Source organism: Drosophila ficusphila, unplaced genomic scaffold (assembly GCF_018152265.1).
Source record: "Drosophila ficusphila isolate 14025-0441.05 unplaced genomic scaffold, ASM1815226v1 contig_636, whole genome shotgun sequence".
NCBI lineage: Eukaryota > Metazoa > Arthropoda > Insecta > Diptera > Drosophilidae > Drosophila > Drosophila ficusphila.
The window spans coordinates 489,660-504,404 of NW_025064569.1; the positions used below are offsets into that span (position 1 = coordinate 489,660).

General features: G+C 37.3%; 2 protein-coding genes across 2 annotated transcripts; one reads left to right on the top strand and one right to left on the bottom strand.

Annotated features, from left to right (window-relative positions):
• Positions 1-8,493: 8,493 nt before the first annotated feature.
• Positions 8,494-8,872, top strand: LOC108100462. Its single transcript, XM_017204395.1, has 2 exons — positions 8,494-8,640; positions 8,699-8,872. The coding sequence occupies exons 1-2, from the start codon at positions 8,494-8,496 to the stop codon at positions 8,870-8,872; spliced, it is 321 nt and encodes a 106-aa protein (XP_017059884.1).
• Positions 8,873-8,882: 10 nt separating this feature from the next.
• On the bottom strand, positions 8,883-14,393 carry LOC108100472 (putative nuclease HARBI1). The gene is made up of 4 exons (XM_043208755.1): positions 14,369-14,393; positions 10,758-11,038; positions 10,249-10,696; positions 8,883-9,019 (listed from the first exon to the last, which is right to left on the bottom strand). The coding sequence occupies exons 1-4, from the start codon at positions 14,391-14,393 to the stop codon at positions 8,883-8,885; spliced, it is 891 nt and encodes a 296-aa protein (XP_043064690.1).
• Positions 14,394-14,745: the final 352 nt, after the last annotated feature.

The window sequence follows — 14,745 nt, forward strand, 5'->3', positions numbered from 1 at the left end:
TCCTCAAAACGATCAACTTTATACACCTTTGAATTTACAATGTAAACATTGTCTGGAGATTTTATAAACATATATATGTGCTTATTTTTTATTGAACAAATGTATCCTCCTGTACTCCTCATTTTTATTATCTTCAACATCTATGCTGTTTATGCTTATTTTCTAACCATTTGCTTTACTTTGTATAAGTTACTTTCATATTTAAAAGCACTAAACGAATGTATGTTTTCTTGGTAAAATACACAATCGTCTGCCAAATGTAATAAACAATGAAAATTATATTTTAAAAATGTTTCGTCGTAAAGCTCTGGTAATTTGCTTATAAAAGTTCGAATAAGTTGTTTGGCACATATATTTTTGGTCAAACAATACTTATCACTAAGCAGAATTCTGATGGCAATGCTTAGCTGAATGAAGTGTTCATAGCGGCTGTCTGTTAAAACTCCTTTTAAAACAACTGGTCCTGTGTAATTGCCTGAATTCAACAGCTTTCCATCTGTCCATGTCTAAAATACTTCTCGGTTTTCTGGCGAACTCCTTACAAATATCTGCCTTTAAAGACATAAAATTTGTATTTAAGTAATTTATTTGGTCCCTTGATAGGGAGTAACTCTTTCCTCTAATTTTGAGCCATCCATTTAGCATACTTTTCATAACGCCTAAGCAAACTGTATGCATATAATCAAATGGAAATTGCTTAACTACCTTCTGTCAAAAAAGTACCGGGACTGGGTTAATAACACTCTCATTTTCTATTTATTCATCCAAATTTATTTTGTCGCCTTCAAAGTAGTCCCCATTAGAGGCAATACACATATGCCAGCGATTCTTCCAGTCTTCGAAACATTTTTTATAAGCGTTTTCCGGGATAGCCTTCAGCTCCCGTGCCGAATTTTGTTTAATGTCTTCAATGGTGCTAAAACGGGTTCCACGAAGCGGCAACTTGAGTCGAGGAAACAAAAAGAAGTCGCACGGAGCTAAATCTGGCGAATACGGAGCTTGTTCGATGGTATTTATCGAGTTTTTGACCTTGTATTCGTTGACAATGGTAGCTCGATGCGGCGGCGCATTGGAACAAGCCGTGCAGCGACTCGTTTCATACCCAAACGGTCAGTCAAAATGGTACGAATTGACTCGTGAGAGATGTTCAGGACTTGTGCTATCTCTCGTAAGCTGACATGATGATTTTCAAAAATAAATTCCTTCACTGCATCGATGTTAGTGTCGGTGCGAGAGGTGGATGGTCGTCCCGAACGAGGCATGTCTTCGACAATCTCACGACCCTCTTGGAATGCTTTGTACCACTCAAAAGCACGTGTTCTCGATAAAACTGCATCACCATAAGCCTTCTGCAACATTTTTAACGCGTCAGTACAAGAAATTTTGTTCGCAACACAAAATTTAAGACAAATTCTTTGTTCAATATAGTTGTTCATTATAAAATTCGGCAAGCAATCAGAACATAGACTGACGTAACCAGCGACTGTAAACAAACTACTTCACAGATCGCGATCAAACTTTACTTAGTAATGCAGAACAGTGTTACCAACATAACAAAAAAAAAATTTCCGAAATCGGTTTAGCACAGGCGTTTTAATTAATCCAGTCCCGGTACTTTTTTGACAGAAGGCATATCTAAGGGAAGCTCTTCAACCTTAAGTGGAAGTAAATTATTGTGATGGTCAACATTTATTCTAGTTCTAAATTCGTCATCTGTTCTTAGTCTACTATCTTCAAGTTTATAAATGATTCGTCTTTCAAAATTCTCACCACGTTGATGACATTTAAGACAAGAAAAGTAGCCGCTATGACTTTTAGTTACAAGAATAAATGCTTTTGCAGGCGAGTCACAAATAAAAGCTCTAATTTTTATTACAAATTGGTTTGATTTATATAAAAAGCCAGATGAAATCAGTGAGCCAAGTTCAGAAACAAATGAATTTAAATACTCGTTAATATCTTTAGGCTTGCTATCTCCGCAAAAGACACCTGCTAGTAATACAGGGAAGGTGTTGTGAATATTTATAAGTATTGGCCATGCTTGCATTTTAGAACTTTTAAAAAGTGGCAGGCCATCAATATTAATATTTAGATGTATTTCCCTTTCATTAAAAGAATATTTTTCAAAAAAATCTGTTAGGCAATCTGCGATTCCATAATGAATATATTCTCCGCCACCAATTGGAACACAACAAGCCTCTTTCGGAGTTCTCTTTAAAGTTCTTGGGTCAATTGGCAAATCTGGTGACACACGGCGCAAGATAAGAAGAAGTTCGTTTAAAGCAGAGTATGAAATATTAAAAGAAACTGCCCAGCTCGATAATTCCTCACGCAAAGATTTTTTATTGCACTCATCATAACCGTCGCTAGTTAAATAGTCGTCATCACTTTCTATAGAATTTTGGTTAATGTAATTATCTGGATGTTTGTTTATGTTTATTATGTTTATATGTTTATTTCCTTCGCTGAGCATCACTGACGGTGGAGACTCACTGCGGCGTCGCTTAGCTCTAAGAGCATTAATTATTTTTTTCGACTCATTTCGGCTTGATCTTCGATCACTCATTTTTATTATTTATTGTCAATATATTTATAAATATATTTACGTTTATTATTTTAGTATTTCAATTTAACTTGCACTTCACGTGTTAAACCGTCTGACTTTCACTTTCGTAATGAGCAAACTGAAAATTTTCTAGCATTTTCTTGTCGCAAGAATCTGCAGTCCGTTATTCCAATCGAGCCCTTTACTTTGTGTTTACTTTCCATTATCTCCTAAAACGCACCGAAATCGCTCTAAAATATGTGTTAACTCAAAAAACGATCCTAAATCGCTCTGAAATATGTGTTTACTCCGAAAACGCTCCTAAATCGCTCTGAAATATGTGTTTACTCCAAAAACGCTCCGAAGCAGGGCTCTTTTCAGACACCTAATTCGGAGCGCTCCTAACTTTGCATGCTGGGACGCTGTTAGAAATGTATGTACAATTTGTCACAAAAGTGTTTTCGCGTGAAGATTTTTTTTATAAATTTCCCATTCTTATTAAAAAAAACACTTTGCAATAAGTTTTGAGAAAGATTTTATTTTATGTTATATTATTCATGTATTTCTTAAGAATACACAAAAAACAAAACATAAATTTTCCAACTATGATGCCCTTTGGCCTTAACAACAGCTTTAAGCCGTGATTTCATTGAATTTATTAATTTTTCTATATAATCTATTGGGATCTGATTCCATTCTTCTAAAACAAATTCCTTTAGCATTGGTCGCGATGTGGGATGCCTTTTTGCGACCTTCTTTTTTAAATAAGCCCACACATTCTCTATAGGGTTGATATCAGGGCTCTGGGCTGGAGTCTCAATCACCTTACCACAATTATAGAGCGTCCACATTCGTACACTGTGAGCCTTATGTTTTGGGTCGTTGTCTTGGTAAAACTTAAAGCTGCGCCCAAAACCAAATGTGTTCGCGCTGTTTACCAAATTGGTTTTTAAAATCTCAAGATATTGTTTAGCATCCATCGTATTTTCGATAAATACTAAATCACCCAATCCTTTTCTTGAGATGCACCCCCACACCATGACGGACAGCTTGCCGAATTTTACTGTCGGTATAATGTTTTTGTTTTGTAGGGCACACAACGGTTTTCTCCACACTCGGTTGGGTCCTTCGTTATAATGTAACAGTATTTTCGACTCGTCACAGAAAATCACGTCGTTCCAATAGCTTGGGGGCTCATCCAAAAGAGTTTGAGCGAATGAAAGACGCTTCTGAACATTTTGTTTTGATAGCAGGGGTTTTTTTTCTAGCTACTCGGGATGTGAAGTTATGGCTCCTAATTGTCCTGCGAATAGTCTCATGCGAATCATCCACTCCACATACTTCCCTTACCTCCACAGCCAGTTTTCTTGTTGAGATCATGGGGTTCTGGTCTACTTTTTTCATTATAATCCGAATAACTCTGTTTGAGAGCTTACCCGGCCGACCATTTACAGGCTTTTTTTCGAGCCTATTCTCATTTTTTGCCCGACTTATTATGTTTTGGACAGTTCTTGTATTTATTTTAAACATATTTGCAATTTCTGCAGTCCTTTTCCTAATGGTATGGTTGTAATACACCAATTGGGTCACATCAAAAGAAACTCTTTTGCCGGGCATTGTAAAACACTTATTTATACGACTATTAACGAAGAACTGATATTGAAATGCTCAAAATGCATATGGGTGAGATTCCATATCAGATTTACAGTCGATATCGGGAAATTCGATGAGATATTTTTTTTCATGCTCTTTATCGAAAATAAATCGACACGTATTTTTTTATTTGGCTCAGAAATTTTTTTTGACAAAGTTATGATTTTTTGAATTTTTGATGAACTGCCCTTTTACCGTACGTCGCAGAAAAAAAATGAATAGGAAGTAAAAATTTCATCCTTCCTTCTTCTTTGCAAAACTTTCGTGAAAAATTTTTTAAACAATTTTTCACCACAAAAAGTTCAAATGTTTATAACAAATTCATTTTTCTCCAACTTGGACATTTTTGATTTTTTTTTTTTCACAATAAATCCTTCAAATTCTTCTGATGAACATACTAAAATTTCAGAATGGTATCAAAATTAGTTTTTGAGTTATAGAATTAAACAGCATAACAAATTCATTTCATTGACCCTTACTATGCGCGCGCGAAGCGAATTGACGCTCGTTAGAGTCGTTGGTCGGCGCACGCCCTGAGACCGAGCGCGCGGACCGTGCATGATGATCTTGAATATTTTTTTTTTTTTTTTTTTTTTTCCTTGTTACTCCTCTTGGGAGCTTAGGGCTTCTACAAGCGATCTCCATCGGACTCTGTTCGGCGCGGTCTGTTTTATGGAGTCCCAGGAGGTGTTTATCCGGGACATGTCCTGTAGTGTTGTCCGGCGCCAGGTCAGCTTGGGGCGTCCCACTCTCCTACTTCCCTGTGGGTTCCAATCTAGCGCTGTCCTAGCGATGCTGTCGTGGTTTTTCCTTAGAGCGTGGCCAATCCAGTTCCATTTTTTCTTCCTTATTTGTTGGTGGATGGGGACCTCTCCTGTGTCATGCCACAGATCATTGTTGTTTATTCTGGCAGGCCAGAATATGCCGCATATAATTCTGAGGCATTTGTTGACGAATGCTTGTAGTTTCATCAACATTCGTTGGGAGGTCAGCCACGTTTCTGACCCGTACAACAGTACTGATTTGACACACGCATTGAAGATTCGCAGTTTTGATCTTCTATTTAACTGCGTGTTTCTCCAGATGCTGTGCAATCTTCCAAATGCCGATCTAGCTTTGCTTAGTCGGTTCTCCATATCTTGCTCGGCTCCTCCATTCCCTGTTATTAGGGTGCCAAGGTAGACAAAGCTATCGACGAAGTCAACGCTTTTGCCGCTAATGGTGATGTTGCCTTGATTGGCGTCGTTGACTCGCATTGCTTTTGTTTTGGCGGCATTGATGTTAAGACCCACTGATTTTGCTCGACTTTCGAGGTCATCTGCTTTGGCTTGGATATCCGTGAGTCTATGAGACAAGAGGCAAATGTCGTCTGCGTAGTCCAGGTCTTCCAGGTGTCGGGTGAAGCTCCATATGATCCCGCGTCTGGACTTGCTCACTTCTCTCATGATTTCATCTATTACCAGGTTGAACAGGAGCGGCGATAGGGGGCAACCTTGCTTGACGCCAATGTTTGTGTGGAAGGGTGCACTAATTTTTCCGTTGTGCAGTACCGCCAAGTCCGCATCATCGTACATAGCTTTCACTATGTTTATGATGTTTGTTGGCACTCCCTTCCTTGCAAGTGCCCGCCATATCGCCACTCTGTCTACTGAGTCGAAGGCCTTCTGGAAGTCGATGAACAGGAGGTACAGCGGCGAACGCCATTCCACAGCTTGTTCGGTTATTACGCGTAGGGTGTTGGCTTGGTCTACGCAGCTCCTGTGTGGTCTAAATCCTCCTTGTTCATCCCGAAGTGTTGGCTCAATCTTGTCCATCAGGCGCTCGTTCAGCAGGGTAGCTAAGATCTTATAACTTGTGTTCAGTAAGGTAATTCCTCGCCAATTGTTGCAGTCACTGAGGTCTCCTTTCTTAGGTAATTTGATAATGATCCCTTTTTTCCAGGCTTTAGGAACTCGCTCGTTATCCCATATTGCTTCGAAGTGCGGATGCAGTGTTTCGGCTATTAGTTGAGAGTCAGTCTGGAGAAGTTCGGCGGGTATACCGTCATCTCCGGCTGCTTTGTTGCTCTTCAATTTCCTGATCGCATCTCGTATTTCTCTCACAGTGGAAGGCGTGGGCGAGATCCTGGTGTTGGTGGTGTTGGGCTCGATACTTCTGGGTTCTTCCTCATGTGGGCTGCTTGGGTGTTCAGTGTAGCTAATTTCCATGAAGTGTCGTCGCCATCTCTGGATTTGGGCATCGTCGTCCGTGAGAAGTGCACCGTCGGAATCTCGCACTGGCTGGGTTTGCCTTATTTGGTGACATCCGGATAATTTCCCAATAATTTGATACAGCAAGCGCATGTTGTTGGCATTGGCTGCACTTTCCGCACTATCTGCGAGTCTGTTCAATAGGGCTCTCTTGTCGTTTCTGGCTGATTTCTTCACCATCCTGCATAGCTCGCTGTGTTCCGCGCGTGCTCTACAGTCGTGGTCAGCTCTTTGCTTGAGGTTATTCCGTCTGTTGATAAGGTTCCATGTCTCAGTTGATATCCAGTCGATGCGCCTTGGTTGCCTGGTGCCGAGCAACTCCTCAGCGGTGTTCCTCAGTGATCTGCATGTTTGTTCCCATGGGTGCGTTGGTTGTAGTGGCATCAGTTGTTCTCGTAGCGTTGTTGCCATTCTGGCGGATAGGGTGGGGTCGCCAAGACGATGTACGTTTAGTGGTGGTGGTCTGTTTGTGGTTCTATTGACAGTGCGTTTTCGTCTGAGCTTGATTGAGAGCTCTCCGACTACTAATTCGTGGTCACTGTCAATTGACGCGCCTCTCTTGTTGCGTACATCCTTCATCGAGCTCCTCCATTTTTTTGCTTATGCAGATATGGTCTATCTGGTTTCTTGTGAGACCATTTGGGGACGTCCATGTGTATTTATGTACCTCCTTATGTGGGAACACATATAACTCAAAAACTAATTTTGATCCCATTATATCAGAAGAAATTGAAGGATTTATTGTGAAAAAAAAAAATCAAAAATGTCCAAGTTGGAGAAAAATGAATTTGTTATAAACATTTGAACTTTTTGTGGTGAAAAATTGTTTAAAAAATTTTTTCACGAAAGTTTTGCAAAGAAGAAGGAAGGATGAAATTTTTACTTCCTATTCATTTTTTTCTGCGACGTACGGTTTTCGAGTTATTGGGGCTGGAAAACGCGACTGTCATCAAAAAAAGGGCAGTTCATCAAAAATTCAAAAAATCATAACTTTGTCAAAAAAATTTTCTGAGCCAAATAAAAAAATACGTGTCGATTTATTTTCGATAAAGAGCATGAAAAAAATATCTCATCGAATTTCCCGACATCGACTGTAAATCTGATATGGAATCACCCATATTTATATCATCTAGTTTAGGGTCGACTAGCATATTTTAGCATATTCTAGAAAAAAATTCGAGAAAACACCAGAAATGTAAAAACGAAAACACTTATTTGACAGTGGAAAATATGTTGACTTTTTTGTTTTTGTTATATCTTTTTTGTTAGTTGGAAAATTTATGTTTTGTTTTTTGTGTATTCTTAAGAAATACATGAATAATCAGGCAGGCTCCGGTTTTCACTTTCACAAGATTCTCTCGTTTTCGTTTTCAAAAACGAAAATTGGTGCTCCCGTTTTCACTTTCACAAGATTTTTTCGTTTTCAAAAACGGGCAAGTTTTTTTTTGTCGAAATGAAAAGTAAATGCCTTTTTCTACATCAAAACGGTTCTTAATTGCAAAAGGAAAAAAATAGATGACTCCTTGGTCTATTGATGTTCATTTCACATCATCAGTAGGTCAATCTAATTCGTATTTATTTTTTAAATAATTTTTTTCTGACCCCACCTTGATTTCATACATAAAATATTTGCCGTCGGCAACAACAAATTTCGTTTTGCTAAGGGGCCGATAAATCTATTGCCAAAAGCTATCGTCAATGCTGCCGTACTTGTAGTGGAACGAAACACCCACTTAAAAATACTTTTAAAATGAAAACGAAGAAAAAAATATTTGTAAAGAAAAGTTAAATAAGCTTTTTATAAATAAATATGATTAAATTTGTTTCTTAAATGGTGAAAGTGCAGTAAAAAAGTGGTTGAGAATAGTGGAATGAAAGCTGCAAAAAAGGTGGCAGTCCCTTATTGTGGGAAACAGCTGATTTCTGATGGAGGCTTATTTGAACTTTTAAAAATGTAAGTAAGACAACTTAATTTTTCTATTTAAAACTAAATGCAAAGCTATTGTTTTCAGGGGGAAGCATAAGTCAACGATCCAGGATGAAATCATGCTGGATTTCATGAGAGGCAAGCCAGATTTTGCCCGAGGGTTTGTGAAAGGAGATCGAGTGGCTGCAGAGGCGAAGTGGGCGGATCTAACAGGCGCGTTGAACGCTGTTGGGCCTCCCATTAAAGACGCTGCAGGGTGGAAGAAGGTATGACTATTAATTAATATATTAAAGAAAGCTAATATATCAAAGAAAAATATTCCAGGTTTGGTGCGACTGGAAGGCCAACATACGCAAAAAATTGGCAAAAAACAAGGCTGAGGCCAGAGCCACTGGCGGTGGTCCTTACTCTCAGCAAGCAATAACGGACGTGGAGGAGGAGGTGGCCAAGATCTGCGGCCTATATGAAATGGTGGAGGGCGTTGCTGGGGCAACCTAAGGAGTTTCGCCTACCGTGAAGCCAGATTCGGGAGTGGAGGAGGAAGAAACCCCAAATCGGGACACGGTAGTCGAGGAGCCAAAGGAGCCAAGCCGAAAGCGCCGGCGCTCAACTGAACCCGACCTCCAAAACCTTTGCGCAGCACAGCTTGAAATAATGTCGCAGATGAACAATTCTATGTCTGAGCATTTCAAAAGGATGGAGGCTTTACAACGCGAAGATTTGGAGTTAAAGAGAGAACTCCTCTCAAAATTTAATGAAATAATCAAAAAAACTAGGAGAATAAACATATTTAGTAAATGTCAAGATGTTTTATTTATATAAACTTGCAGGGTTTTATAATTTTATCCGCCTGTGCGTTGCTCGTCCGTCAGTTTCTACTATTATTATACTGGAAGAGACAGAGCAATTTCATCGCGTTCTGATGCTCCGGCATTATTTCCCTCTGCACAGTGGTCGGTCCCATAGGCCAAAAATCAAAAAATCAATTTTGGAATTTTGATTTCAAAGTTGGCTCATCTGTTTATCAATAGAACAAGGCTTTAAAAGCAGTTATTAGTTTTGTTTTGCTCCACACATTCGCAGAGAAATTGGCGCGCAAAGTGAGCGCACAAACGCAGCGATCAACTGAAAGCGTGCGCATGTCTTCTGAAAACGTTAAGTTAATAAATAAAAAAAAATATAAAACAATCGTTTAATATCCGAAAGTGAAATGAATATTTAAGTTGAAGGTTTGTAGATTGTGTTTTTCTAATTTTTATTCATTTTGCATGCTATATGTGACTGTGACAATAATTGTTTATCCACCTCAATTTTACAAGTTCTGCAGAACTAAACATCAATATTCTGCAAAGGTAAAAGTTGTGTTCCCAAAACTTCTCAATAATGATATTTTTTTAAAAATGTTAATCAATATTTAATTAGTATTTTCTGTGAAAAGCATCTGCGAATAGCTGCGAATCCGTTCAGAATCTGTTAAAGAAGACGAATACCTCGTTCCTTTTTCATCAGTTTTTGGTTTTCTAAAGTAACCATTTCTAATATATATTGAAAAATTTATTTTTTATTACTTTTATTTTACTTTAAATTTATGTTAATCATCGTTTTTTGTTATCTTTTGTTAATTTTTTAACCAAAATTAAGTGTTTAATAAATATAATTTTTGTCAGTTACGCTTAAAAAAAAGTGTAGTATGCATTTGGGAGTCAAATTTTGAACATTTTATGGTAAACACGATGGTAGCGGATATATTTGGCTTTAATGGTGCTGATACTTAAAATATAACATTCATATTCATATATATACTTACAAAAAAAATTTCAACTCGATATTCCTACTGGAAGTATTTTTGGCCGCCTTCTCCATACAAGACCGACCACTGTGCTCTGGTTCATTTTCGTCTAAAGCCTCTTCTGTATCGTCAAAATGAAAGTCCTCAGTTATTGAGACATTTCGCCTTCTACAAATGTTGTGCAAGGCACAGCATACATTGATAATGTGGCAACAAAAAACTGGATCGTAATTCAAGCATCGTTGCAAGCAACGGAAAGGGCTTTTAAGCACTCCAATTGTCCGTTCGATAATGTTCCTGGCTCCTGTATGTCTTATGTTAAAAATATGTTGATGCGTCCCAATCTCTGCGCTCCTGTAGGGAGTTAAGACGAAACTTTCTAGGGCGTATCCGGAATCCGCCAAAACAAAATGCCCGTTTATATTCCTGGAAAAATATTCCCTGACGTCGGAGTGGTTCCAAATAAAAGAATCATGGCAGGATCCAGGGTGAGTGGCATCAATTGCGATGATCTCCATATTATAGTTGCAAACCTAAGGAAATAAAAAGGTTTTTACATAACTTTTTTTTAACAGATTTGGTCGGTATACTTACCACCATGGCGTTCATGCTGTAATAACCCTTTCTATTAAAGAAAACAGACGAATTGTTTACAGGCTTCTGAATTTTTATGTGAGTTCCATCCACACAGGCGACTATTTTTGGCAGTTGATACCTTCTGAAGAAATATTCGGAAGATTTCTGCATTTGCTGCCTGGACATCTGGATGAAAATAGCATCCTTACATAGAAGCCTGTCCATCAACGGAGTAAATATGTGCAGAATCTTTCCGAATGTGCTTCGCCCAATGTTTATCAGGCAGGCTCCGGTTTTCACTTTCACAAGATTCTCTCGTTTTCGTTTTCAAAAACGAAAATTGGTGCTCCCGTTTTCACTTTCACAAGATTTTTTCGTTTTCAAAAACGGGCAAGTTTTTTTTGTCGAAATGAAAAGTAAATGCCTTTTTCTACATCAAAATGGTTCTTAATTGCAAAAGGAAAAAAATAGTTGACTCCTTGGTCTATTCATGTTCATTTCACATCATCAGTAGGTCAATCTAATTCGTATTTATTTTTTAAATAATTATTTTCTGACCCCACCTTGATTTCATACATAAAATATTTGCCGTCGGCAACAACAAATTTCGTTTTGCTAAAGGGTCGATAAATCTATTGCCAAAGTTATCGTTAATGCTGCCGTACTTGTAGTGGAACGAAACAACCACTTAAAAATACTTATAAATTGAAGACGAAGAAAAAATATTTGTAAAGAATAGTTAAATAAGCTTCTTATAAATAAATATGATTAATTGTCTTTCTTAAATGGTAAAAGTGCAGTAAAAAAGTTGTTAAGAATAGTGGAATGAAAACTGCAAAAAAGGTGGCAGCCCCTTATTATGGAAAACAGCTGATTTCTGATGGTGGCTTATTTGAAATTTTTGAAAATGTAAGTAAGACAACTTAATTTACCGATCGTCAGACATATTAAAAACACATGTGTTGCATCTTAGATGTCTCGATTTTCTTAAATAAATCAATTTCTGCCTTCTTTTGGCTTCAAAACAGGCAATTGAAAATATAAAAGTCATTTTTTCGCGTTGTTTACTTTTGACCAAAAAAAGTCAGCTGTTTGAACAAATCCGATAACGAAACGATGACAAAAAGTTTGTGAAAACCGGAGCACCAAAAACGAAAACGTACGTTTTCGCCCAAAAACGAAAACGAGAAAAAAAGTGAAAACCGGAGCCTGCCTGTATGTGATGGTCCTTGGCCACTGAAAACTGGTAGCAGCCAGTAGCAAGGTATCGCAACACAGCAGCCAATTGCATTGAGTGTGACAGTGTGGTTACTCTTAAATGTGGCTTGACTGTCTCCAAAATGCTTTTAAAAGTATTTTTGTCAATCCTAAATGATTTAACAAACCTGTAAAATTTTTAGTTACTAGAGTTATTTTAAATATCTGTGAATGACACTTACCGATCGTCAGACATATTGAAAACACATGTGTTGCATCTAAGATATCTCGATTTTCTTAAATCTCTCAATTTCTGCCCTCTTTTGGCTTCAAAACAGGCAATTGAAAATGTAAAAGGCATTTTTTCGCGTTGTTTATTTTGGACCACAAAATCAAATCAGCTGTTTGAACGGTGAGAAACAATGAAAAAATGAACCGTTCCGATAACGAAACGATGACAAAAATTTTGTGAAAACCGGAACACCTAAAACGAAAACGTACGTTTTCGCCCAAAAACGAAAACGAAAAAAAAAAGTGAAAACCGGAGGCTGCCTGATAGGCTAAGCAACTCGCCGAACATGGGTGGCAAATGACTCTGGAAGAACTATTATAAGCAGTGTTTAAAAAACTGCAGTCGAATTAGCAGAAGTCGCAAAATATAAGCTATTCGGTGCTTCGACTGTGTGCAACATTCTAAAATAAGCGATTGCTTCTGCTTTTGTAAAAATCAGAAGTCGCAGTCGAAGCATAGGCCAAAATCATGAAAGCAACGAAAAGCAAAAGTCATTAGCAGGCCTGCTTCTCGTTTTTTTTGCTACTGATTTGCTGTTGCTTTCAATCGTAGCCGAAAGTCGATGCTGTGGCAGGTGTCGGCTTTGGGAAGTCGCCAGCAGTCGAAGCCACAAAAAACGAGCCATTCGACTTATTGTTGCTTTTGATTTTTGATTTTGACGCTGCTGCTTTCAATTAGCAGTATAAGTAAAATAAGCAGCTGAGAAAAGAAGTACACACAAATGTACATGTTTTTATAAAAACTTTAATGATTAAACGTGTATGTACATATATTAAAAAAAAAACATTATAATTTTAAATTATTCATCTTCGTCTTCAAAAAAGGGCACGGTGTCGATGGCATGGTCCAAAAAACTGGGATTCAGTTTGACCAACAATATGTTTTCAAGAACATCCTGGCTTAAGCGGTTGCGGTAGTCAGTAAGCACCAGTCAATTCATAAAATAATCAAAATAATAAAAATGCTTCTATTAATTACGACATTCGCCCCTTGCGAAAGGTATTCCTCCAACAATGCGTCCTCTTCATCAAAGAAATAGTTTGAGTTTTGGGTGGAATTCGGAGTTGTGCCAGTAGGGTTGAAACTATAAAGTCTGTCACAAATGGATTTCAAATGAATGATTGCGTCATTTTTTTGTTGCAAGGACAATATATGCTGAAACTGGGGATCCAAAAACAAGCACGAAATTACAAATTTGTTTTTTAACAATATTTCGGTTTGTTTTTCTATCGAACTTATAATTTTATTTTCAATCGTTGTTTTTAATTGATGACTTGATTCTCTTACTATTTTTTCTGTAGAAATATTCTTTTAAGCCATTGGGCGTAGAAATTACTATAATGCAATTGTTCCTCTTGAAATTCTTTTATTGTTTTTTGCAAGGGGCTGAACACTTTGCAATAAGTCTCAATAAATTCCCAAAACGATGAATCTATTTCAAAATTTTCTTTCGGTGTTTTGTTTTTAATGGATTCAATTTTGCTTAAAATGTCTTCCGCTTCAATCAAGTTTTCTAACATTCTAAAGGTAGACCCCCATCTGGTTGGACAATCGAGTTGTGGCATTTTCAATTTTTTCAATTCAAAAATTTCACGAATCCGTTGGATGTTTTTTTATATATGTATTTTGTTAAATTTCTGCAATTTAATAATGACTTCAATATGTCCAATGACTTAGTCACATATGGTTTCTATATATTCAATGTTGTTTAGATAATCATCGTTGGTGCACTCTTCGTCGTCATTTTCAATATAATCCTCGGAAACAAATGATAAAATGTTGGTTGATTTAACCATATTTGCTCCGTTGTCAGATGTAATGGAGACGATCTGATTTAAATTAATACTAAAAATATTAAGCACTTTCACCACCTCAGCTGCAAGATTATTCGCTCCACTCGATCCTTATCCTTTTAACTCAATCATTCCCAAAATAGCAAATTTTATTTTAGCCGCACTAAATATTGAGCACTTATTCCGAAAATATTTCTTGACATTCGGTATGCACTGTCACTTTTAACGATAATAGTGTGTTTTTAAGTTTATTTGTTATGTCAGCCCTTATGTTATTTGCCACTATTTCTAATGTATTTTTGCAGTTTGCTGCATTTAATGTCATTTCTCCACTTTTTAGACCTCACAAATTGGATCGACGATATTTCGCATGTTTTGTGAATTTAAAACATTAAAAGGGATGCTATTATCCGTTATTAATCCAATATACGATCTTAAGAGCTGTTTTTTGTTAACTTCAATTTTTATTTTCTTTTTCCGTGTAATTTTATTAGACTAAGTTGTTGATACCGATTCAACATTTTCCAAATTGCACAAATCGATTTTGTGCTGTTTGGTAAGATGCGTTTTTAAATTAGACACTCTATTGTTTTTGATAGGGTTTTTGCATATATTGTATATGGCGAGACCGTCAGCCACTTTGTTCTCAAAATATTTCCACACTACACTTGGTGTCATAGCTCGTTAGGTCTTTCTCTTGATGCATACTTAATAAAAGTAATTT

Bases quoted from the DNA above. Each gene is read 5' to 3' on its own strand.
- LOC108100462 (XM_017204395.1), top strand. From the start codon at position 8,494: ATGCTGGATTTCATGAGAGGCAAGCCAGATTTTGCCCGAGGGTTTGTG. The intron at 8,641-8,698 runs GTATGACTATTA...AAAATATTCCAG, and splicing joins ACGCTGCAGGGTGGAAGAAG to GTTTGGTGCGACTGGAAGGC.
- LOC108100472 (XM_043208755.1), bottom strand. From the start codon at position 14,393: ATGCGAAATATCGTCGATCCAATTT. The intron at 10,697-10,757 runs GTAAGTATACCG...TTATTTCCTTAG, and splicing joins ACAGCATGAACGCCATGGTG to GTTTGCAACTATAATATGGA. The intron at 9,020-10,248 runs GTCGGTCTTGTA...CATTATTTCAAG, and splicing joins AAATGAACCAGAGCACAGTG to CTGTGCTGCGCAAAGGTTTT.